The 24,784-nt window shown below is 53.0% G+C and overlaps 1 protein-coding gene across 2 annotated transcripts; it reads left to right on the plus strand.

Annotated features, from left to right (window-relative positions):
- On the plus strand, positions 1-24,719 carry SCNN1A (sodium channel epithelial 1 subunit alpha). 2 transcript variants are annotated; one of them, XM_057557669.1, is made up of 14 exons: positions 1-290; positions 573-825; positions 2,883-3,243; positions 11,286-11,553; positions 12,348-12,538; positions 18,172-18,275; positions 18,667-18,830; positions 19,255-19,353; positions 19,570-19,687; positions 22,188-22,266; positions 22,404-22,461; positions 22,592-22,647; positions 22,809-22,884; positions 23,313-24,719. In XM_057557669.1, exons 3-14 carry the CDS (start codon positions 2,888-2,890, stop codon positions 23,691-23,693), a joined length of 1,950 nt encoding a protein of 649 aa, XP_057413652.1. In that variant the 5' UTR covers positions 1-290; positions 573-825; positions 2,883-2,887; the 3' UTR covers positions 23,694-24,719. The 2 variants fall into 2 exon arrangements, with proteins under 2 accessions (XP_057413652.1, XP_057413651.1); XM_057557668.1 differs by lacking the exons at positions 1-290; positions 573-825 and adding an exon at positions 2,655-2,737.
- The last annotated feature ends 65 nt before the right edge of the window (positions 24,720-24,784 follow it).

The following is a 24,784-nucleotide window of genomic DNA, read 5'->3' on the forward strand; positions in this document are numbered from 1 at the left end:
ACAACAACAAGCTTGCTCTGGCCCGATCCAGATCTGGAATGCTGCTGTCTCTAAGCTACGGCACCCTGGCAGGTGCTGCAGGGACACTGCGCTTGCTCTCCGGCTCAGCCCAGGCCAGGCCTCTCCATCCTGCTCACCCAGACCTTGAGAGGAAAACGGAAACTATTTGCTGTGAGGCCTTGGGCCAGTGGTTGGATTTCAGGCACCAGCCGGCAAATAGAAAAGGCAGGAATGTGCCTCTCTGAACCTCTGAGATGGGACGAGCAGGGTGCTGCGTACCCCACCTGTAGGTAGGATGTCCCTTGGGAAGGCGGGGACGGTAGCGAGAGCTTCTCACGGAGCCTGGGAGATAATCCCGGACCCTGATGGCTGGTCAATCCGCGGACTCTCTGTGGGAGTGTGTGAACCTTCCTGGTGTTCAAAACCAGGTGCAGGGGAGCCCCAAATCCCCAAGAGTCTGTGGCTGGTCTCTCTTGGGGTGTGTGGCAAAAGCCCTAAGCAGACACCGCCCTGCCGAAGGAGAATTCGCCTCTTGTTCTTCACTCTACTGCTGTTTGGTTTTGTGTCCACAGAAAACGGGCTTATCTTTGCGGAGGGCAGTTTCTTCATCTGGAAAATAAAGAAAAAGCCAGCCTTTCCCTTCCGAGGGGAGTTGTCCCCTATACGTGTCAGGGAAGCAATGGGGCGCGTTTGGAATCCTGGTCGACAGCAGCTCTCACTTTAAGAGGCCACAGGAGACAGGCGCAGACAGGGCTGTACCCTGAGCCCTCTTGTTCTGCAAGACCCAGCAGAGATGCCATCTTCTCCGGGAAGCCTTCCCCCTGGGTGAGTGCCTCTCCCTCCCTCCCCGCCGCCAGGCTAGCTAGGCACTTGGCCTCCGCAGCTGTCACTAGGATCCTTGTCTTATGCTGTCGGGGCCTGTCCTCTCCCACCCAGCTACATCAGTGCTCAGGCTGGGTCCCGGGGCAGGCGGGAGAAGGCAGTGGACGCCTCCTGCAGGGACACAGCGGCAGACCTCTCACCTGGCTGTGTGGTTTGGTCTCTGTGCCTCCTGGGCCCTCTTTTTTGGGCCTCATTCTCTGATGCCTTCCCTCTTCACTTGGCGCTTCACTATTCTCTTGCTCGGTTGCTTGGGGCAGAGACTTTGGAGGAAAAACACAGCCCCACATTGAGCTTTTCCTTCCTTCCAGGGCTGGTGCGGCCTTGGGCCAGGCCCAGCCTCTTCCTCCGCATCTCCCTGCACGGCCCACATCCCTCCCTGTCTGCTCGGTGCCCCCTGTCCCTGAGCTCCCTGGGCTCCGGGGTTCTGCCCAAGTGCGCTGCCTGGCCCCTTCACCGAGCACACATTCCTGCAACCCCGTGACCACAACTGGGGACATTACACATTCCTGGCCTGGCAGCCAGTGATGTAAAAAAGAACAGAATGTCCCAGGGCCCCGCCCAGCCCCCAGCCCCACCTGGGCCCCTCCCTGGGCTGGACAAGGTAGGGGTGCTGGTGAGGAGTCATGAGGGAAGAGGCTGGCCCAGCTCGGACAGGGAGAAAGGAGCTCTGTGCCTGGTGCCAGGTGGGGCCGGAGGGGCTCCCACCTTAGTGAGCAGGGACGGAGGTTGCAGACACCCCTTCTCCTTCCTCTCCAAGGCCCGGGGGTGAGGCTGACCCAGGGGTACCTCTGGAGGGACTCCCCCGGGAGGGGCCCTGGCTCCTGGAAGCCCACGCAGGGGGGCCCTCCTGCTCTCCTTCAGGGGAGGGGCTCCTTTGGGGGCTGGCTCCCTCCTCCTCACCCCCCTTCTCTGCCTCTCCTCTGTCCCTCCCTCCCAGTCCCTCACCCTCTCCTGGTCCATCCACCTCCCTGCTCCTGCCTTCCCTGTTCTCCTGGTCTCCCCGCCTTAGTCTCACTCGTCCTAACTTGCCCTCTTTCCCATGCTTTGCCCTCCCGGCTTTGTGTTCAGGATCCTTCTCCTGGTTCGAGACCTCTGACCCTCCCCTGCCATTCTGTCTCCTGGTCTCCCTGCCTGCCAGCTCCCCGCCACTCCGAGGCCCCGACTCTTCTCCCGCCACCTCTCGCCTTCCCTGTCCCCGTGCTTCCGGTCACCTGCCCTCAGGCGCCCTCCTCCCGCTGGAGAGCTCTCAGCTCCGGCTCCTCCTCTGCCCCTCCCCCTGCCCGGCTCACCTTTAATTGAGATGCTAATGAGGCTTCTGTCGCTTCCATCCCTGGCGGGCGGGCGGGCTCCCGGGGCCGGGGCCGGGCTGCTGCACCTGTCAGGTGAGGGGGAGGAGAGGCCGGGCTGCCAGATCCAACTGGAAAGGAAGCAGTCCCAGTCCAGCCACAGCCTGGGAGTGGGGAGCAGGAGGCAGCCCAGGCCTCTTGGAGCCCTGCAGTCCCCGGGGCCGAGAGGCAGTCAGGCCACGGCCCAAGGTCAGGGCCAGAGACCGGAGGGAGGGGAGGAAAAGGAAGGGGGGCAGGACCAGAGAGGCTGGCGCCCGGAGAGGAGACAGGCAAGGAAGGGAGCCGAGAGACACCCAAAGAGAAGCAGAAGGCAGAGACAGGGACAGAGAGAGGCTAAGACACAGACGCCGGAGGAAGAAGACCAAAGAAAGGGATTGACTCAGCGGGCCAGAGACTGCAGTGGAGACAGAAGGGGAGATTCTAGGACAGAAAGCAAAAGGTGGCCTTATCGGGGAAGCAGAGAGGTCACTCCAGGGAGGCTTCAGCTCTTCTGGCCCCGACTCCTGCAGGTCAGCTGGCTCCTGGGGAGGGGGGCGGGTGAGAGAGGGAGAAGGTGGGCTGAGGGTGGGCTGAGGGCATGGCCCCGAGATGATGCTGGAGACACCCAGAACCCAGGACTCAGTCCTGCCCCTCGTCCTCCCCGACCCACCCAAGGGCTCATGAAGGGAGACAAGCGTGAGGAGCCTGAGCCGGGCCCCGAACCTGCGGCCCCCCCGCCGCCCACGGAGGAGGAGGAGGCCCTGCTGGAGTTCCACCACTCCTACCGGGAGCTCTTCCAGTTCTTCTGCAACAACACGACCATCCACGGCGCCATCCGCCTGGTGTGCTCGCAGCACAACCGCATGAAGACGGCCTTCTGGGCCGTGCTCTGGCTCTGCACCTTCGGCATGATGTACTGGCAGTTCGGCCTGCTCTTCGGAGAGTACTTCAGCTACCCCGTCAGCCTCAACATCAACCTCAACTCGGAGAAGCTCGTCTTCCCCGCTGTCACCGTCTGCACCCTCAATCCCTACAGGTCGGTCTCCTTCCACCGCTTCTCCGAGCCTGGGAGGGGGGTTCAGAGGGTACAGGGGTGCCCACTGGGCAGGCAGATGCTCAGACCCAGAGGTAGGAGACGACACTCCTGTCCCGAGACGGACCTCCCTTTGGGCAGGACAGGGAGTCCCCAACCTGATGGGCTGGCCTTCGCTCTGCCCAGTGACGCCTTCCTAGTGCCCGAGGCTTCTCCAGAGCAGGCTTGGGGCACCGACAACTTCCTCCTCCGGCCCTTCATCCTCCCGCAAGTGGGAGGGAGTGCTGATGAGGTCAAGATGCTGAGAAGTCCAGAAGGGCAGGCTAGGGATCAGCCCCTCCTCCGCGTCAGGCGATGAATCTGATGGAGGTTCTGCAGTAGGGCCATTGCAGGTGCGGTGGGGTGGGCGGTGGCAGCTGGCAGGGGCTGGGCCCTGGTATGGTGGTCTTGGTTGAGAAGGGGCGTTTGTTTTGGAGAAAGCAAAGTGGCGGGTGGTGGCAAAGCATTCCGTGAGCCCGGAGGCGGGGGCTTGGAGAGTCACAGAGCCAGGAGAACAGGACAGCCCTGGTCACGCTGTTTCCCCAGAGGCTCAGGTGACCCTACTGGGCTGTACAGTCCACCTGCCCAGGTGACTGACTTTTACGTACTTGGGTGTGTCCTGAAGTTTTGGGTTTCATCACTGTTCTTTGCCAATTTTCAGTCCGGAAGCCAGAGCGGGTGGAGGTGACCATAGAGAAGACAGGAGGGCAGGGCTGGGTGTTTACACACACCCACATTTTCTGTGTATTCACTCAGTTCTGCCACACCTTGGGACACCCGAGGCAGGCCAGACACGAGGCTAGGCACCCGGCAAATGGGTTCACCACTAATTCCTGCAGTTGTTGCCGAGGGCCAGGTACTCTGCTAGGTATTTGAAAGATAAGATGGAAGAGACAGGCATATAAACAAATAACTTCAGCTCACTGTGATAGGTACAATAAAAATCGTGAGGTATAGTCTCTGTCTTCAAGGAGTGTAAGATTTACGAGTGCACATGTGTGTGATCTCAGGAATGTGTGTGTGCGCAAACAAACGGGGTGTGCATGCGATTGTGGGTGACTGGGATTGGTCACACACTGGAGGTGGTATATTCTGTTGTGTCCAAAGGTGTGTCATGAACTAATAAGGATTGGGACCTCCTGTCCTACAGAGAAACATCGCCGGGCCATTTCACTGATTAACCCCCTTATAAGGTCCAGGGTAAGAGGCCAGTTACTAAGAAGCTGCCTCACGCACCAGACACAGCTAAGTACCCCACAGGCACTTCCTTTAATTCTCCCAACCATCCTACGAGGCAGGTACTGTTATCATCCCTGTTTTACACTTGAGGTAACTGAGGCAGAGAGAGATAAGGCACAAGGTCACAGAGACAGTGACTCCACTGTGACTCACCCTGTTTGCCTGATCGCAAATCCTGCCTCTTCTTAACACCCAAGATGTGCACGTGGAATAAATGGAATCTCCGCTCAGATGTTACATCTCTTTTCTGAGCTTGTTTTGTTCCCCTTCTCAGCCTTCTTTCTCTTCCCCTGGTCCCTGTGACTTTGCTTCTCTTCTTCCCAACCTCGGTGCTCCTCTGCCCTAATCTTTCCCCCCTCTTCCCCCACCCTCATCCCCTGGGGCAGTGGCGGAGGGGAGGGCAGGCAGGCGTGAGGCCTAAGCTCTCAATAAAATACTTGCGGTTGAAAGATGTGGGTGAGAGATGGACAGGGCAGGGGTGAATCTGTTGAGGCCTGCATATTTTCCAAGGTTCTGCAGGGAGCAGGGCCCTGAACAGTAGTGGAAAAAGCCCCCAGGGGGCTGTGAAAACCAGAGCCCCAGCCTCTGGGGCCTGCAGGCTGGGAGGCAGGTGTCCACACAGGAACAAAATCCCTCCTGCACGACTTAGTGGGGAGAGAACACAGCACCCTGGAAGGGAGGGGAGTCAGGGAAGGCTCCTCAAAGCCGGACAAGGGTATTGAGCATCTACTATGTGCTTGATCCTGCACTGGGTGCTTTAGGAGCACTACCTCATTTAATCCTGACAAGTCCATGGAGATGGGCATTATTATTTCCAGTTTTGCAGATGGGGAAGTGGAGGTGAAGTAACTGAGCAGGGTCAAACAGCAAATAATAAAAAAAATAACAACCATAATGGCTAACACATACAGTACTTAATATAGTACTTAATAGTACAAACAAATGAAAATTTTCTATTAATTAAATGATTTAATCTTCACAACAGACCTCTAATGTAGATACCAGTATTACTCCCATTTTATAGCTGAGGAAACTGAGGCCCAGAGAGGTTAAGTAACTTGCCCAAGTTCACACAGGGAACCGGTGGTGAAACTGAGGTTCAAAAATCCCCCCCCGCCCCCTCCCTCCCCCCAACATAGGAGCCAGTGCATCCTAGGTCAGCAGCTTGGTCACAAACCAAGTGTGTTGGATCTCAAAGCTCTTTCTCCCATTGCACTTTAAGGAGGAGCCAGGCAAAGGCATCCAGGCTTGGGGGGCTGGTGGGAGTCTGTGGGGAAGAGCAGCAGGAGTCCGGAGGGAGGAGGGAGGAGGGAGGAGGGAAGGATCCAGGCTATTGGTTCGTGTTCCAGGAGAGAGGCAGGGAAGGGTGGATAGGTTGATGCAGCCCGGTGGGGGTGGATGGTAACCTGAGTGTGACCCACGCTGCTGGCTGGCATGGGTACTAGAGGCAGAGGCAAGATGGGTGACTTGGACAGGGGAAGCAGGGAGGAGGTGGAAATCGTGACCAGATGCCCACCTGCAGGCAGCTGAGCGTGGCCAGCAGAGGGGGAGGAAGAAGGGGGAGGGTGGTTCTGGGCTGTTCTATAACTGCCAGAAAAGGGGACAAGGCTGAAGACCTTCGTGCTAAGCAAGGAGGTGCTGAGAATCCAATGCGAAAGGTCAGCTACAGCAATCCCCTCCTTTCTGGTTAACAAAGGGCTTTCTTCACCCCAGAGACAGGGCCAGGCATATCCACATCCATGGCAAACAAAGCCCAAGAACATATTTTTCATCCAGTCCTCGGAGGGATTGAGGCTGATTCTAAGGAAGAGCTTGGCATTCTTAGACAGCAAAGAAGGTCATGGAATCTTCCTTCCCAGAGATGGCAGAGCAGGGGGCATGGCAGTGAGGAGAAGGGCAGTGCCCCAAAGAGCTGCATTGAGGTAGGGGAAGGCTCTGAGCCAGGCCATCCGTCCCTGACCCTGGTCGGGGGTAGACCCTGCACTCACACAGGATCTGGAAAGAAGGCTCTGCATTGGCAGGGACAGAAAGCCCAGACTCTTAGACCTGACACTCTCCCAACCCCCTCCCAGGGATGGACTCCTTCACGTCAGGAACCTTACTACCTCTGTAGCAGCTGTTGCTGGAAAGTTCTTCCCTAGGTAAAGCTGCAGCTTACCTCATCGTCACTTCTACCCTCCGGTCCTGGTTCTGTCTCTTTGGAGAAACTCTAAAGACATCTTCGTCTTTGCCCGATGGCCATCAGTTCAGGTGCACCTGACCGTGCTGCAGTTTGCCAAGTCCACTATCGCGATCTGATCTTCATCACAAGCTTGCTGGATAAGGAGGGAACTGTCAGCCCAGAGTCAGAGGACAAGACGGAGGCTCTGAGACCCTGAAGGCTTTGCAAAGGTCACCCAGCTGCTAGGTGGACGAGTCAGAATTGGAATCTGGTCTTAGGCTCCACTTTTGTTAAGATCACAAAGTCACAGGGCAGGTGAGTGGCAGGCAGTGCTCCTCTGTCTCCTTAGCTTTCTCTGCTTCAACAATAGGTTACTATTATCGTCCGCATTAAAGAACAGTCATGGGGCTTCCCTGGTGGCGCAGTGGTTGAGAATCTGCCTGCTAATGCAGGGGACACGGGTTCGAGCCCTGGTCTGGGAAGATCCCACATGCCACGGAGCAGCTGGGCCCGTGAGCCACAATTGCTGAGCCTGCGCGTCTGGAGCCTGTGCCCCGCAACGGGAGGGGCCGCGATGGAGAGAGGCCCGCGCACTGCGATGAAGAGCGGTCCCCACACCGCAATGAAGAGTGGTCCCCGCTTGCCGCAACTGGAGAAAGCCCTCGCACGAACCGAAGACCCAACACAGCAAAAATAAATAAATAAATAAAGGATAGTCTTCTAATTAAAAAAAAAAAAAAAAAAAAAAAAGTCCGTAAAAAAAAAAAAAAAAAAGAAATTGGCTAAAAAAAAAAAGAACAGTCATGATTATAAAAACAACAGCCGCGGTTATACAGTACCCACTCTGCCAGGTATTTTCCTCAGTACTTTTCATTAACTCATTTAATCCTTATAACCACACTATGCAGCAGGTACTCCCATTTTACAGATGATGAAACAGAAGCACAGAGAAGATAAAGTAACTTCTCCAAAGTAACTTCTCCAAGGCTAACCATCTAGAAAGTGGTGAGGCTAGGAAATGAGCATGGAAAGCTGATTAGATCTCAGTTCCTGTAATGTTCCCTTTAACTGCTGTTCTTTTTTTTTTTTTTAATAGTAATCTTTTATTTATTTATTTATTTATTTATTTATTTTTGGCTGTGTTGGGTCTTCATTTCTGTGCGAGGGCTTTCTCTAGTTGTGGCAAGCGGGGGCCACTCTTCATCGCGGTGCGCGGGCCTCTCACTATCGTGGCCTCTCTTGTTGGGGAGCACAGGTTCCAGACGCGCAGGCTCAGTAGTTGTGGCTCACGGGCCTAGTCGCTCCGTGGCACGTGGGATCCTCCCAGACCAGGGCCCGAACCCGTGTCCCCTGCATCAGCAGGCAGACTCTCAACCACTGCGCCACCAGGGAAGCCCTACTGCTGTTCTTTTAATGACCAGTAACAAACAAATCTCAGAATGTCAAACACACACCTTCCACCTGAGCTACATTTTCTCCTATGAGAGGATGCGGGACAGCCGGCTGGACTTTTATGAGGGAGATAGTGGAGGAATGCTGTGAGGACGTGGACTAGGCAGTGATTGTTGTGGCTGCACACTAGGGCCTCCTGGGACTCTTGCAAAAACCACCTTGTTTGGGCCCCACCCGATCCCAACAAATCTGACTCTGGTGATCGAAGCCCTGCACTGATGGTTCACTTTTTCTTTAACTGAGGCAAATTTACATACAGTAAAATGCACACATCTTAGGTGCTCTTTGAGGCTTGGCAATCAAGATATTGATATTGAACATTTCCATTAGCTGGTGACCCTTTGTAGTCAATTCCTCTCCCACTATCATCTTCTGACTTCTACCACCATCAGTTAGTTTCTTCTGTTCTTAGACTTCATATAAACGGAATCACACACTATGAATTTTCTTGTATGTGTGTCTAGCTTATTTGGCTCAACTTCATGTTTCTGAAATTCTTTCATGTGGTTTTTTGTTTGTTTTTGCTTGGGTTTTTTTTCTGTATCAGTCCCTTTTTACTGCTGAGCAGTGTTGATGGACATGTGGGTTCTTTCAAGTTTTTGACTATTATGAATAAAGCTGCTATGAACGTTCACATACAAGTCTTTAGGTTTTCATTGCTCTTGGGCAGATAGCTAGAAGTGGAATTGGGTGAAACATCCAGAGGGTTATAAGGTAGATGTAGATTTAAGTTTATAAGAAACTACCAAACTGTCCTCCAAACTGGTGGTACCATTTTAAACTCCCAGCAGCAGCAATTCCAGATGCTCCACATTCTCACCAACATTTGATGTTGTCAGTCTCTTACTTTTAGCCTAATGGATGTTAAATGGTACCTCATTATGGATTTCATTTGCATTTACTTGAGGACTAATTATCTTGAGCACCTTTTCATGTGTTTAGTGACCATTTGTATATTTTGGGGGTTCATTTTTAAAACAATTTGTCTTTTTCTTGTTGATTCATAAGAAGTTTTTATATTTCAGGATTTCTCCTTTAGATATATTTTTTAAAATATTTATTTGGTTGCACCGGGTCTTAGTTGTGGCATGTGGGCTCCTTAGTTGTGGCATACATGTGGGATCTAGTTCCCTGACCAGGGACGGAACCCAGGCCTGATACATTGGGAGCGAGAAGTCCTATCCACTGTGCCACCAGGGAAGTCCATAGATATTCTTTATTCCAAGGAATTTTGCCCACCCCAAGGTCATGAAGATATCTTCTATATTTTCTTCTATAGTCTTTATGGTTCTGAATTTTTTGTTTAGGTCTATGATCCAGCTTGACTTAATTTTTGTATATGGACTAAGGTAGAGGTTGAGGTTCTTTTTTTTTTTTTTCTTTCTTTCTTTTTTTCATACAGTATCCAGTTGTTCCAGCACCATCTGTTTTAAAAAAATTATTTTCGCCATTGAGTTGAACTGGTACTTTGGTCAAAAATCAGTTGACCATATATGTGTGATTATATTTCTGGACTCTATTCTGTGCCATTGATCTTTCGTTTATCCTTACATTAGCACTACACTGTTTTGATTACTGTGGCTTTATAGTCTTAAACTCAGGTAGAATAAGTCCTCTAACTTGGCTCTTCTTTTCCAAAATTGTTTTGGCCATTCTAGGGTCTTTGCATTTCCATATCAATCTTAGAATCAGCCTGTGAATTTCTTCCAAAATGTCTGCTGAAATTTTGATAGACACTTGAGTTGAATCTAGAGAGCAATCTGGGGGACCTCATGAGTTTCTTTTTCTATTTCTTTTTTTTAAAATATTTATTTATTTATTTTTGGCTGTGTTGGGTCTTCGTTGCTGCACGCGGGCTTTCTCTAGTTGTGGCGTGTGGCGGCTACTCTTCATTGGGGTGTGTGGGTCTCTCATTGCGGTGGCTTCTGTTGTTAGGGAGCACGGGGTCTAGGCGCACAGGCTTCAGTAGTTGTGGCACATGGGCTCAGTAGTTGTGGCTTGCAGGCTCTAGAGCGTGGGCTCAGTAGTTGTGGTGCATGGGCTTAGTTGCTCCGTGGCATGTGGGATCTTCTCAGACCAGGCCTCGAACCCGTGTCCCCTGCATTGGCAGGCGGATTCTTAACCATTGAGCCACCAGGGAAGTCCCCCTCATGAGTTTCTGATCCATGAACATCTGCAACTCCTTTAATTTTGGTCTTGGTGGTTTGTTTCAGCAGGATTTTCAGTGTACAGGTCTTGCACTTCTTTCATTAGATTTATTCCCAGTGTTTGATGTTGTTTATGCTGTTTAATATGGAGTTGTATTTGATTTCATTTTCCAAATATTTGTTGCTAGTTTGTAGAAATACAATTAATTTTTGTACATTGGCTTTGTATCTTGCAACCTCGTTTAATTTCTAGGTGTTCTAAGTGTTTGTTTTGTTTTGGTAGATTCTATCCCTAAGGCCGTGCTACTCTGGACTTTCGTGATGCAGAATATAGGCCTTGTATTGAGAAGAAGGAATGTGAGGATTTATACTGGACAGTGTTTAACTTACAGTGTTTGGGCCCCACCCGAAACTCATTAAAACTGAGTCTCCTCTGGTGTACGGTGGGCAGGAGGGGGCGCGGCGTATGCAGCATTGGCATTGGCATTTTTTAAGTTCCTTGGAAGATTCTAGAAGTGCAGTTGAGAACCCCAGATTTAGAAAGGGTCAGGTGGCAGACGGACCCAAAAGCTACCCTCGCCGGGGCGGGAAGGGGCGGGGGAATGGGGCGGGATGGCGCGCGCACCGCGGGTCCCTGGAGTGTCTGGGCCCAGGCCGCCCACCCCCCTCCTGCCCTGGGAAGGGGCAGACAGGTTCCGGGTTCCCTTCCAGGCCAGAGCTAGGTGGGAGGAGAGCGCCTCCCGCCTCTCCCTCACGATAAACATGCGGCAATAAACGCCGTCACCGCCGGAGCTCACTGTCGCCTCCTATTATTCCGCGGACACACCTGTCTGCACGCCCCCTCGCCCCCGAGATAGCCTGGGAGACCCCAGAGCTATTCCCCTCAGGCTTCTCCGGGAGGAACCGGCCTCTCGGGTTACAGACAGGGAAACTGAGGCCCAGGGGGGCCGGGGATTGTCGCGAGGCCGCCGGCTCCTAGTCCGACCCTCTGCCATCGCCCCTCCCAGGTACACGGAAATTAAAGAGGAGCTGGAGGAGCTGGACCGCATCACAGAGCAGACGCTCTTCGACCTGTACAAGTACAACTCCTCCAACACCCTCGTGGCCCACGCCCGCGGCCGCCGCGACCTGCGGGAGTCCCTGCCGCACCCCCTGCAGCGCCTGCCGGTCCCGGCTCCGCCCCACGCCGCCAGCAGAGTCCGCCGATCCGGCTCCAGCCTGAGGGATAATAACCCGCAGGTGAACAGGAAGGACTGGAAGATCGGCTTCCAACTGGTAAGGCCCCGCCCACTCGCCCCGCCCCTCTGGTTCAGCCAGAGCCCGGGACTCCGCTCCGCCCCTTTTTCCTACCCGCCTCCGCTGCCAGCGATACAAGGCGGGCCCAGTCCGCTTGCTGGTAAAATGAATAAGGTAAATACTTAAATATGGTTTGAAAAATAAAATTAAATGGCATCTCTCTGGGCGCCAGCTTGTGGAGGCTCCTCGCTGGGGGCCTCTGTGGGAGCGTTTATGGGGTGGGAAGTCAGATCTACTGCGGAAAATGCACTTTCTGAATTCCAATCCCCCCCAGTGGGACTCAGTTGGGACCCTCCAGTGTGATGGGGCACTGGGGCTCCGCCGGCCTAAGACAGAGAATAGGGAGACAGTAACAAGGAAACTTTAAAAATAAATGGGAGAGAAGCAGAGAGAGAAGAAAGAGAGGCCCCTTTAGTGAGAGCGGAGCATGGTACCCGGAGACGGGGGTTCCAGTCCCCGCTCGGCTGCTGGGACGAACCACTTGATTCCTCAGTCTTACCATCTGTGAAATGGGGAGAAGAATCCTTGCTCCACCCTCCTCGGAGGCTGCATAAATGACCCCGAGGTGTGTGCAGCACCCCGAGGTGTGGTGTCCTCCATTAATCCCCTGCTCTCCGGGTCTGCTCTTCTCGGGGCTTCTGTTTCTTCCCACTCCTGGCTCCCCACCCCTGTCTATCGGTCGTCAGGACCCCAGACTATCCATTCCTTGACCTTGGCCCCGTCCTGCTTACCCTTGCTGCTGGTCCTCTGACTCTCTGGTCTCCCGTGTCTAGTGCAACCAGAACAAATCAGACTGCTTCTACCAGACGTACTCATCAGGGGTGGATGCAGTGAGGGAGTGGTACCGCTTCCACTACATCAACATTCTGTCCAGACGGCAGGACACCTCTCCATCGCTGGAGGAGGACGCGCTGGGCAAATTCATCTTCGCCTGCCGCTTCAACCAGGCCTCCTGCAATGAGGCGTGAGTCTGTCCCTGCGGCCTGGCTTCGTGCTCCCCACGGGGTCTCCTTCCCTGCGCCAGCCTGAGGCCCAGCATGGCCAGCACCCCGGAATGCTGGTTGACTAAATAAATGCCTGCAGGTGGGGAGGAGGGAGAAGCATTGACTTCAGGTCCAAACCTCTGCCCCAGGAATTGTCCTGCAGGATTTCTGCTGCTCCCTGCAGGGCTGGGTCTGAGTGAAGCAGCCTCAAATGGATGCCCTGGGAAGGCTGGGGTTGAGGTCCGGCTTTGAGAAACCAAGGGCTGGAAGCGTGGTTCCCCATTTTTCTAAGGCCTCTTTCTCACTAGCATCAAACTCCAGAGTGCCTGGAAGGTCATCTGGTCCCCTGCCCCACTTGCTCAGATGACGCGGCAGTAGTGGTGTAGTGGACACAGCATGGACTGAGTCAGGGACTAACCCTCAGTTCCTGCTCTGGCTCTGTTTCTTCCAGGCCAGGTGACTCTGAGCATTTCACATCACTCTTCGGAGCCTATTTCTTTGTAAAGTGGGGGAAATGAGATTCATTCAATGTTCATTGAACAAATATTTTTGGCTGTCTGGGCTATGTGGCAGTCACTGTTGTAGGCACTTGGGATACGTCAAAGAAGAAGAAGAAAACTCCTTGCCCTTTTGGCACTTTTTCTTTCTTTTTCTTCTTTTTTTTTTCTTTCTTTCTTTCTTTCTTTTTTTTTTTTGGCCACACCCTGTGGCATGCTGGATCTTAGTTCACTGACCAAGGATTGAATCCACTCCCCCTGCAGTGGAAGTTCAGAGTCTTAACCGCTAGACCTCCAAGGAAGTCCCTTGGCACTTTTTCTTAAGTGATGAAGATGATGATAACATCTATCTCCAAGTGCAAGAGATGACGAGTTGAGGGCACTTTACACACTGCAGTGAGTGGTGGGTCTCATTACTCCTGTGAAGTGACACTCACACAGACGAAGTGACTTGCCCTAGGCCACCAGGCCAGCTTGAGCCAAGGGTCCTCCCCACTCTACTGCATTGCTCGCCAGGCATTCTTTTAGTCACATCTCCTGTCATAATGTCCTTGCAAAGAGGTCATGGCAGCTGCCAGCTCTCTGAGGGCTGGGAGAGGCTAGGGGTAAAAGGAGGTCCCCTTCTGTAGCCTCTGGCCCCTCCTACCCCCGCCTTCCCCTCCCTATTCCTCAGTGTTCAGACACCATCTCCCTGCCTCTGCCTGGCTGAGGAAGGGTGTTCAGGCAGCATCTCCACTCTACAGGGACCCCTGCCCTTTTTTGTCACTAGGGCCACGTGTCACCTGCTTCTGCCACCACCCCTCACCTGGAGCACACAGTCTGCCCAGCGCACACCTTTGTTCCTGTCTCTCGTTTCTGTGTTTGTTTGAGGACAGAAGCTGCCACTGGGGAAGTGAGACCAGCACCTGAGCCTGGGTCAGCCCACACCTGCCACCGACTTGCTCTGTCACCCTCTCACTTTGCCTGCCCCAGGCTGCTGCCTCCCCATCAATGGAAAGTCCATCGTTCATCTCAGGCTTGACGCTTAGGTCGCTTCCTCAGTTCAGAGCCTCATCATTTCTCACCGGGGTTATTATAACCCTCCTAATTTGTCTCTCTGCCTCTCAATCCTCCCTTTATTCTGCGACTACAGGAAGCTTTAATACTTCAGGGTTCTGCCTGCACTTCACTGTACTTAACTATTCCAGTCAGGCCTGTTTAAAATCCTTCAGTGTCTCTCTGGCCTTCGGAATTGAGTTCAAGCTCTCTATCATGGCTTTCTCAGTCCTCCCCTCCCCCGTATCCAACACCCTTTCCCCTCTCTCTATAATCTTTTCTTTAATAACAGCTTTACTGAGGGACTTCTCTGGTGGTCCAGTGGGTAAGACTCCGCGCGCCCAATGCAAGGGGCCCTGTTTCGATCCCTGGTTGGGGAACTAGATCCCACGTGCATGCCGCAACTAAAAGATCCTGCGAGCCACAGCTAAGACCCAGCGCAGCCTAAATAAGAAAATAAAAAAATAAGTATCAAAAAACCCCCAGCTTTATTGAGATATAATTCGCATACCACAAAATTCATCCTTTTAATGGCTACATTTCATTTGTTTTTAGTATATTCACAGAATTGTGCAACTATTACCACTATCTAATTATAGAATATTTTCCTCACTCCCTGTTCCTTCCCCTCCTCCAAGCCTTGGCAACCACTAATCTACTTTCTGTCTCTATGGATTGCCTACTGGGGACATTTCATATAAATGGAATCACACAATATGTGGTCTTCTGTGACCGGCTTCTTTCACTTAGCATCATGTTTTCAAGGTTCATCCATGTTGCAGTGTTATCAGTAATTCATGCCTTTTTTTTTGCCCATGTCGAGAGCCATGTGGGATCTTAGTTCACCAACCAGGAATCAAACTGGTGCCCCCTGCAGTGGAAGCACGTAGCCCTAACCACTGGACCGCCAGGGAATCCCCCCCCCAGTTCCTGCCTTTTTTCTGACTAACTAGTTTTCCATTGTATGCATAAGCCACATTTTGTTTATCTCTTCTTCAGTGGATGGACGTTTGGCTATTATGAATAATGCTGCTATGAGCATTCTTGTACACGTTTTTGTATGGATGTATATTTTCATTTCTCTTAGGTAGATACCTAGGAGTGGAATTACCGGGTCACATAGTAAGTCTATATTTAACATTTAGAGGAATTGCCAGACTGTTGTCCAAGTAGCTGCGCTGTTTTGCATTCCCACCAGCGGTGTGTGAGTGTTGCAAATTCTCCCCAGCCTCCCCTCGTTATATCTGTCCTTTTGACTTTAGATGTCTTAACGAATCCCTATACTCTTTTTTTTAAATTAATTTATTTTATTTATTTTATTTTTGGCTGTGTTGGGTCTTCGTTGCTGCGCGCAGGCTTTCTCTAGTTGTGGCGAGCGGGGACTACTCTTTGTTGCGGCGCGCGGGCTTCTCATTGTGGTGGCTTCTCTTGTAGTGGAGCACGGGCTCTAGGTCTGCGGGCTTCAGTAGTTGTGGCACGAGGACTCAGTAGTTGTGGCTCATGGGCTCTAGAGCGCAGGCTCAGTAGTTGTGGCGCACGGGCTTAGCTGCTCTGCGGCATGTGGGATCTTCCCGGACCAGGGATTGAACCCGTGTCCCCTGCATTGGCAGGTGGATTCTTGACCACTTTGCCGCCAGGGAAGCCCCCCATACTCTTTTTTTTTTTTTTTGGCTATGTCACGTGGCTTGTGGGATCTTAGTTCCCCAACCAGGGATTGAACCGGCGCCCTCGGCAGTGGAAGCGTGGAGTCCTAACTACTGGACCACCAGGGAATTCCCCTGAATCCCTATATTCTTTTATTTATTTATTTATTCATTTATTTATTCATTTATCTATTCATTTATTTATTATGGGTTTTTTTTTATGTGGACCATTTTAAAAGTCTTTATTGAATTTGTTACAATATTGCTTCTGTTTTATGTTTTGGTTTTTTGGCCACGAGGCATGTGGGATCTTAGCTCCCCTACCAATGATCAAACAACGGGCCCCTGCGTGGGGAGCATGGAGTCTTACCCACTGAACCACCAGGGAAGTCCCTGAATCCCTATACTCTTTTTTTTTTTTTTAATGTATGTATGTATTTATTTATTTATTTTTGGCTGTGTTAGGTCTTCATTGCTGCGCGCAGGCTTTCTCTAGTTGTGGCGAGCGGGGGCTACTTATCGTTGCGGTGGCTTCTCTTGTTGCGGAGCACGGGCTCTAGGCGCGCGGGCTTCAGTAGTTGTGGCACGCAGGCTCAGTAGTTGTGGCTCGTGGGCTCTAGAGTGCAGGCTCAGTAGTTGTGGCACATGGGCTTAGTTGCTCCGTGGCATGTGGGATCTTCCCGAACCAGGGCTCGAACCCGTGTCCCCTGCATTGGCAAGTGGATTCTTCACCACTGTGCCACCAGGGAAGTCCCTGAATCCCTCTACTCTTAATAGCAAATTTATATAGCTCTTACTGAGTGCTAAGCACCGTTCTGAGTGTAATTTAATCCTCCCAGTATCCCTGTGAAGTAAGTAGTATGATTATCCCCATTTTACAGATGAGGAAACTGCAGCACAAAGAGATCAAGTACCTGGGCTGGTCCTCCAGCTAACACTTGTTAGAGCTCGGATTCAAGTACAAGTTGTTTTGTTCTGGAGTCTGTGCTCTTCACCATCACGTTATACTGCTTCTCATATATATATTCTCATAATGTGCTTACTGTGTTTCTCTTTGTATGTGTTTTTACCAAGTATGTATGTAATGTGGACATAAATGGCATTGTGTTATGTATCTCATGTCACTTTTTTTTTTTTAAACTAAGTTCTATGAGTTTAAGAACGATCCATGGTGCTCTGTCTACTCTGTTGATTCCACCTGCTGCAAACAGCCCGTGGTGTGCATCTGCCACTCTGTCCCTGTCCCTCTCCTCTGAGCAGGGCTCACAGGCCTTGCAGGACTGGCCGCTTCTTCCTTCCTCCCTCCCTGAGGGAAGCCTTTGTTCTGGAAATGCTGACTTCCTAGCCCTTCCCAGAATGTGCACCAGTACTTCACACCCCTGAGCCTTTGCTCTTCAAGGCCGATGGAGCATTCCAGATCATCTAGTTCCATCTCCTCGTTTTACAGATGAGGAGAGTAAGCTTAGGGAAAAATGGCTGCTCAAGGCCGTCCAGCTAGCGCCCCACTCCTGATATCCGTCCAGCCTTCTTCCCTCTCCTACTTTTCTTCCTTCCTCCTCTGCCTCTCTCGGCCCAAAGCCTCGTCCCCCTCTTCTCCCTGCTCCCCTCACTGGCTCCCAGAGGGCAGGGTCGTTAGAACACAGATCCCCTCTGTTCCCGTGTGGGCTCTGGCTGCAGCCCCGCACAGCCTCCCTGTTGGGGGACCTGTGACTTGCTGTCAAATCGTGTTCCTGTTGCAACACAAATCTGTGATTCCTTTCTCTCTGTTCCCAAACCTGTCCCAGCCCAGCTTTGGACCTACCAGTGGGAGGCATGCTGATGTGAGAGGCCCCGTTCCCGCCCTCGGATCTGACCTTCCTCCTTGAAGCTTTGTGCCCACTGGTCTCACGCTCCTCCCCCCGGACCCCCCTTCCCTTCCATTCATTTGTCAGCTAGTTGTTAACCATCCCCGATATCTCCAGTGTGCCGAGATCCACACCATTACCCCAGAGACGATTCGGACTCGAATGAGACGTGGTCCCTGTCCTCAAGGAGGTTATAATCCAAATGGGGGACTAAGAGTTAGACACGCGAGAAGCTAGGGACGCTGCAGGGGTTCATACTGCAGCACAGTGACGGGAGGGTCACAGGGCCAGTGAGGTCAGCTGGCCTGGTGGAAGGAGCCTGGGCTGGAAGATAGCTGGTCTGGGTTTGGGTCCCGTCTCATCCTTGCTGCTTGTGTGACCTTGGGCAGCTGCTTGATCTCTCCGAGCCCGTGCGTCCTCTTCTGTGAAGTAGGGATGATGCCCATTGGAGTGACTGAGGGCTTGTGGGCAAGGCTCCCAGCACTGTGTTGGCACATAGTAGGTGCTCAGGAAACAAAGGGCTCTGAAAGTCTTGCTCTCCCTGACCCTCTGCACTTTCCCCTCTGACCCCCCTCTCTCTCTCTCTCCTGCATAGGAATTACTCCCACTTCCACCACCCGATGTACGGGAACTGCTACACTTTCAATGACAAGAACAGCTCCAACCTCTGGATGTCCTCCATTTCTGGGGTCAACAACGGTGCACCATCCCTGCCCTCGGCCCCAGCCCCTCCCCCGCCCTGTTCACCCACATTTACCCACCTTGAGCCCGTGTCCTAGTGATGCTCGGGGCCTCACTGCAGCATGCCCACCTGTATCCTGGAAAAGTCCTCTTTGTTTTTTCTCCCCCGTGGGCATCACGTGGTGCATTCCAGGTGTGGTAGGAATCCTGTCCCAGTCCTGCCTTCCGCTGCCCCTCATCCCAACCCCGAATCCAGCTCAGGGGTTGCCAAATCCATGTGCAGGTCTTCCTGAACTTGCTGCCCTTGGAGGCTTAGAGACTAGGCAGGGTGGGTGGGTGGGAGGGTGCGTTTCCACCCCCTGATGCTTCTCCCAGACCCCCCTCACTCTGTTCCCTCCGCACCCCCCAGGTCTGTCCCTGACGCTGCGTACAGAGCAGAATGACTTCATCCCGCTGCTGTCCACGGTGACCGGGGCCAGGGTGATGGTACACGGGCAGGATGAGCCCGCCTTTATGGATGATGGAGGCTTTAACCTGCGGCCTGGTATGGAGACCTCCATCAGCATGAGTAAGGCAAGGAGGCTGACTGGGAGGCCTGGGATGAGAGCCTCAGATGAGGGGCGGGGAGAGGGCCTGGGGGGTGACAGCCAGAGAACTGGAAGAGGTCGCGCAGGGTGAGCCTCGAGCGCGTGGAGGTCTTCAGGGGTGAGGGGCCCGGCCGAGTGGGCGTCAGGAAGTAGGGATCTGGGGGGATGAACCTCGGGCGAGAGCACCGAGAAGGGGTGCGGGGCATGCTTGGGGTTCCAGGGGATGCTCCGGGCCCAGTGTCCTTGGAAGTAGTCGCGGGCGTGTGTTTTGAAATGGCGAGGCAGATAGGAGAGGAGGTAAGGTAGGACATACAGCCTGGGACTGAGGGAAGACAGAGGCCAGGAAGAGGCCTTGACCACCAGAGGTCTGACCTCTGACCTCTGACTTCTCCATGTCTCTGCGTCCGCAGGAAGCCGTGGCAAGACTTGGGGGTGACTATGGCGACTGCACCAAGAATGGCAGCGATGTCCCAGTGGAGAACCTTTACGGTACCAAGTACACGCAGCAGGTGAGGCTCAGCCTGTTTCTATGGCGACCATCTCCCCAGGCCTGCCGTGCAGGTCAGCCAAAGCCACAGGGTGTGTGTGATGGGTGATGGGGACGGGTGGAGAGAGGGCTGGAGGTGCATTGCAGGGACTGGTTTGTGCTCCCCTCCCCTGCCGTTTGGAGCTGCGTCGCGGAGGGCAGCCCTGACCCCCTCCCCGTTCATTCTCCCCTCCTGCAGGTGTGTATCCACTCCTGCTTCCAGGTGAACATGATCAGGGAGTGTGGCTGTGCCTACATCTTCTACCCGCCGCCCAGGGGTGTGGAGTTCTGTGACTACAGGAAGCATAATTCCTGGGGTGAGACTGCGGGAGGCCCGGCCCCACACCCCACTTGAGCCCCTGCACCCTCAGTGCCCTGGCTGTGGCTTCTGGCTCCCACGGTCTCCGGCAGGAGAACCTGCCGACTCCTGTGTTCCGGCCCTTCGATGCTCCCCCTCTCCGTTTTCCTCTCACTCTCTGTCTTACTCCTCTGTCTCTGTTCCTCCCTCACAGTTTCTCTCTCTCTCCGTTTTGGCTTCCGTGTGTTTATAATGGGATGGCCCCATTTAAAAATAACTCGCAGCAAAAAGGAAGAAAGAGCACATGAAGAAGATCTCCCCCGGGTTCTGCGCTCTGACTGTAGCTTCCCGGCTCACTCCCCAGGGCACCAGCCTGGCGGTGCTGGGCACTGGCGAGGCAGCACTGGGGGCAGGAAGAAAATACTAGAAGTTATGTGCACCTGCCTCATTCCCTAACATCTTCCATTTTATGTATGTTTTATAATGTACGTAATGTATCAGTTCAGTAGGAGTGGGTATGTCATTTAGAAACCCAATACATAGATTGGAATGGCTTATGGAGGAGTGTTTTACCTACAGGAGGGCACAATCAAAAGAATCTGGAGGGCACTAGATTCTCCTCCTGACCCTGGTCTAGGAGCCGACCAATCCCTTTTCCTTTTTTCTACAGCTGAGTTTTTCAGCAGGGAAGCTGTGCTTAGAGAGAAAGAAAATCCCCAAGAGACTAGAAAATAGAGGGCGGGCGTCCCTGTGCACATGCCCTTACCTGGCACAGCTGACCCCTCCGAGGGGACATGGCAGGGGTACAGCAGACCCTAGAGTTGCGTGCTGCTTCTGTCTTGGCTCTGCTGTGTTCATCTTTGTGCCTACTTTCTTTCCCGGCTCTGCTGCGCTCAGCTTTCCCCCTGCCTGTGCTCTGCAGTCGGCCTTCCGGCCTTCCGATTCCTGGCCCTCTGGCCTTAGAGCATGACAGCGCATCAGAGCTGGAGGGAAGCTCAGAGGGCGTCTGGCCTGACGGGCTTCTTTCTCAGATGAACAAGCTGAGGTTCCTGAGGGAAGACGCGATGTCCCAGGACACGCAGAGCACGGACTCTGCCCATTGCTCCCCCGACCCCCAAACAGTGATTGCTAAGTGGTTGTGCATTTGAAAAAGATCTGCGAGAGAAAAATAGCATTGCTGTTTGCTGAGAAGCTGTGAGATTGAGGGAGAGGAACTTGGCTGAAAACACAGTCTGTTGAGTTTCCTGAGGATGGCTTACTCCCAGAGAAAAGGGCCTAGCTGCTTCCCACTCTTCCTAATTAAAGATTAATTATGTAATTAATAATATAAACCCTGGTAGACAGAGAGATTTGGGTCAGAAATGAAGAAGGACTTCTGGACCGGTGACTAAAAGTAGCAAGAATGACAAAATAACCTTACTTAGAACTTGGGAAATAGGGGTGAAGTGCGAATTCATGGTCCCATTATTTTTTTTCTTGGTAACAGCTTTATTGAGGTAATTCATTTCCCGGATAACTCACCCAGTGAAAGTGTACAGTGGAACTTTAGTATACTTTCAGTTTTTAGCACAGTCATAGAGCTATGTATCAATCATCACAATCAATTTAGAACCTTTTCATCACTCCAAAAAGAAACTATGTACCCATTAGCCCTCTCCATCTCCCCTTTCCCTGCGACCACAGGCTCTCTCACTGCCTCCACTGTCCCACGCCCCTCATAACCACTAATCTACTTACTATCTACCATAAGATTTGCCTGTGTTGGACATTTCTTATATCACAATATGTGATCCTTTGTGATTGGCTTCTTTTCATTAGCCTAATGTTTTCAAGGTTCATCCACTTTGTAGCATATACCAGTACTTCATTCCTTTTTATGGCTGAATAATATTCATTGTATGGATGGACCACATCTTGTTTATCCATTCATCAGTTGATGGACCTTTGGGTTGTTTCCATTTTTTGGCTATTGTGAATAATGCTGCTGTGAACATTTGTGTACAAGTTTTGTGTTGAGTTTTCAATTCTCTTGGGTGTGGAATTGCTGGTGCATAGAGAAGTTCTATGTTTAACCTTTTGAGGAACCGCCAGACTGTTTTCCACGACGGTGGTACCATTTTACATTCCCAGCAGTGAGTGATGAGTTCCAGTTTCTCCACATCCTCACCAACACTTGTTATTGTCTTTTTCCATTATAGCCATCCTAGCTGGTGTGAAGGGGTATCTCGTTGTGTCTCATTATTCTTACACAAAAATTGTTCCCATTTCCTTCTTTGACTTTTAAATGTTTGTCCATATCCTGTGCATCTTTACAGAGGTGTACCCTCGTTGTTTTTATTTTTTATTGGACTTAGCTTAATTTCTTAAACATTTTCTGGTGCTGCCACTCAGGAGGCATCACTGTAACGCTACGTAACACTCTTGTGAAGTGGGCGCCAGGGATCTTGGGAGACCTCTTGGGTGTGGGGTGGAGAAGGTTGAGGGGGCCTAGGGAAATGAGCACGTCTCTGCACCCACAGGCTACTGCTACTATAAGCTCCAGGACGCCTTCTCCTCAGACCGCCTGGGCTGTTTCACCAAGTGCCGGAAGCCATGCAGGTGAGCTTCCCCACTCCACCCCCCCTGGAGTGCAGGGTGGGCAGCTGGCTGCTTGGCTGGGTAGAATACAGGGTCCTCAGCCCAGCTTTGAGTGGGAGAGCCTCACCCCCATCACTGAGCGCCTTCTCCATCCCCAGTGTGACCACCTACAAGCTCTCTGCCGGTTACTCACGATGGCCCTCGGTGACATCCCAGGTAAAGTGTGTGTGTGTGTGTAACATTGTGGTCTTCTGGGCATATGTTTATGGGTGTGTATGACCCCACACCATCCCCGTAAGCCTGAAGACTCTGGGGTGACCCCATTGACACCCCAATCCTTTCCCAGGACTGGGTCTTCAAGATGCTGTCCCGACAGAACAATTACACCATCAAGAACAAGAGGTCAGTCCTACCCTGGTTCCGGCCCCGGGAAAGGAATTTTTTGGAGGGAAAACAGACCTGGGAAGAGGGATCATTGATACGGTTGATTGGAGGGGGTGTTTTTGAGCGGCAGAGAAGTTAACCCTCTGCCGTTTCTTCCCACCCTCTCCCCCACTCCAAAGAGATGGGGTTGCCAAACTCAACATCTTCTTCAAGGAGCTGAACTACAAAACCAACTCTGAGTCTCCCTCTGTCACGGTGCGTCCTGCCTCACTGAGGCTGGGATTCTCTTGGGGATCTTAGCGGGGTGGCTGTCGTATAAACACAAGGGATGGCCTGTGTGGGCCAGAGGGTTTGGGCCTCGAAGGTGGAAAGGGGATAGGGCAAGGGTGAGGATTAGAAGGTTGGAAGGGGGATGCTCGCTGGGGGTGAAGTCTCTGGGGCAGGGGTTGCCGGATGATGGGGAGAAGGCCCCTGAGACAGGTCTGGGTTTCAGCCGTCCCCGTGGTGGCCTGGTTCTCAGCTTTCCCTGGAAGAAACCAACCAGTGGCCACGTGCTCCCAGGGGAGGCGAGCAGAGGCCAGGGGCCCAGGGAGCGGGAGAGGCTGAGCCGGGTGGCCGAGGGCCTACGGGCGGGAGGGCAGGGTTCCTCTGCTGAGTGGTCGGTGTGCCTCTCTCCCGTACAGACAGTCACCCTCCTGTCTAACCTGGGCAGCCAGTGGAGCCTGTGGTTCGGCTCCTCCGTGCTGTCTGTGGTGGAGGTGGCCGAGCTCATCTTTGACCTCCTGGCCATCACATTCCTCATGCTGCTCCGGAGGTTCCAGAGTCAATACTGGTCCCCAGGCCGAGGGCGCAGGGGTGCCCAGGAGGTGGCCTCCACTCCAGCCTCCTCCCTCCCCTCCCGTTTCTGCCCCCACCCCGCCTCCCCATCCTCATCCCCGCTGGGCCCTGCCACCTCCCTGGCCTTGTCAGCCCCTCCGCCTGCCTATGCCACCCTGGGCCTCCGCCTGGCTCCATCAGGCCCCACGGAGGCCAGCTCCTCTGCCCACGCTCCGGGGGAGCCCTGAGGGGAAGGACGGCGTCCCCTCCCCGAGGCAGGCACTTCCCTCGGCGGGAGGGGACCAGCCTCGGCAGGACTAGAGAATGTTTGGGGCTGCCTCTCGGAGCTGCCCAGCTGCCTGTGCTGTGGGGCAGGGAAGCAGGCTGGATAGGGGGCTGAGGAAATTGTCTGGAGAACCACGGGCAGCATGGCCTTGGCTCCTGCCCTCTACCCGCTGGTCCTGCCTCAAGAACACTCTGGTTTCCCCACCCGAGTGCAGACAAGTCCTCTTTTCCCTTGGATCAGCCAAGCCAAACTTGGATCTTTGACAAAGAACTTTCCTAGGAAACAACTGACAACCAGAACAAAACACAAACAAGGGCACACAAAGGCATGCACGGTTTCCTGCTCAAAGATGACTGGATTCAGCCCTAGAATGGCCCTCCACGCTGCTTTCCAGGGACACAGACATTTGCTCCTCTTCTTGAACTTGGGTGGGGAACCCCACCCAAAAGCCCCCTTGGTTAGTTGCTAGGCAATTCCCTTTCCCTGACTCCCAGGGCAGGGGCTGGAACAGCCCAGTGTAGTAAAGACTTGGCCATTCCCAGTCGGGAGTCCCAGGACTCTTCCAGCCTCACGACCCCGTGCCCCCACGGAGACACACCCCAGCGCCTCTGCCCTGCATCCCTGTCCTTTGGAACTCTGTGGATTTGCTCAAGCTATTTCCGTAGCCTGGAAGCTTCTCCCACCATCTGCTGGAGAACTCCTATGCATCCTTTAGACTCCTGCTCAGATACCATTACTTCTGTGCAGGCTTCTGCCCCATCTTGTCTTGCCCAGACGTGACCACTTCCCTATCCTGTGGACTCCCATAGCACACCATAACATCCACGGAAGTGCAGATGCTGCATTTTACTTTCCTGTTCATTTGTGTCTGCGTCCCCAACTAGACTGAGCTCGTTGTGGTCAGGGTTGAGTCTTGTTCATTTATGGATTCTCAGGGTCTAGCCCAGTATCCTGCTTGGAGCAAGTAGGCAGGTACTTAATAAATGTTGTTGCATAAAGAATGTCTGGAGAGCTGGATGGGGGCACCATGAAGGGGTCAGGGAGTGGATGCAA

The sequence above is a fragment of the Balaenoptera acutorostrata genome, chromosome 11 (assembly GCF_949987535.1).
Source record: "Balaenoptera acutorostrata chromosome 11, mBalAcu1.1, whole genome shotgun sequence".
Taxonomy (NCBI): Eukaryota; Metazoa; Chordata; class Mammalia; order Artiodactyla; family Balaenopteridae; genus Balaenoptera; species Balaenoptera acutorostrata.

Coding starts and splice junctions, on each gene's coding strand:
- SCNN1A (XM_057557669.1), top strand. CDS start 2,888: ATGAAGGGAGACAAGCGTGAGGAGCCTGAGCCGGGCCCCGAACCTGCG. Junction 12,539..18,171: donor CAGGCCTCCTGCAATGAGGC/GTGAGTCTGTCC, acceptor TCTCCTGCATAG/GAATTACTCCCACTTCCACC. Junction 18,831..19,254: donor CCTCCATCAGCATGAGTAAG/GCAAGGAGGCTG, acceptor CTGCGTCCGCAG/GAAGCCGTGGCAAGACTTGG.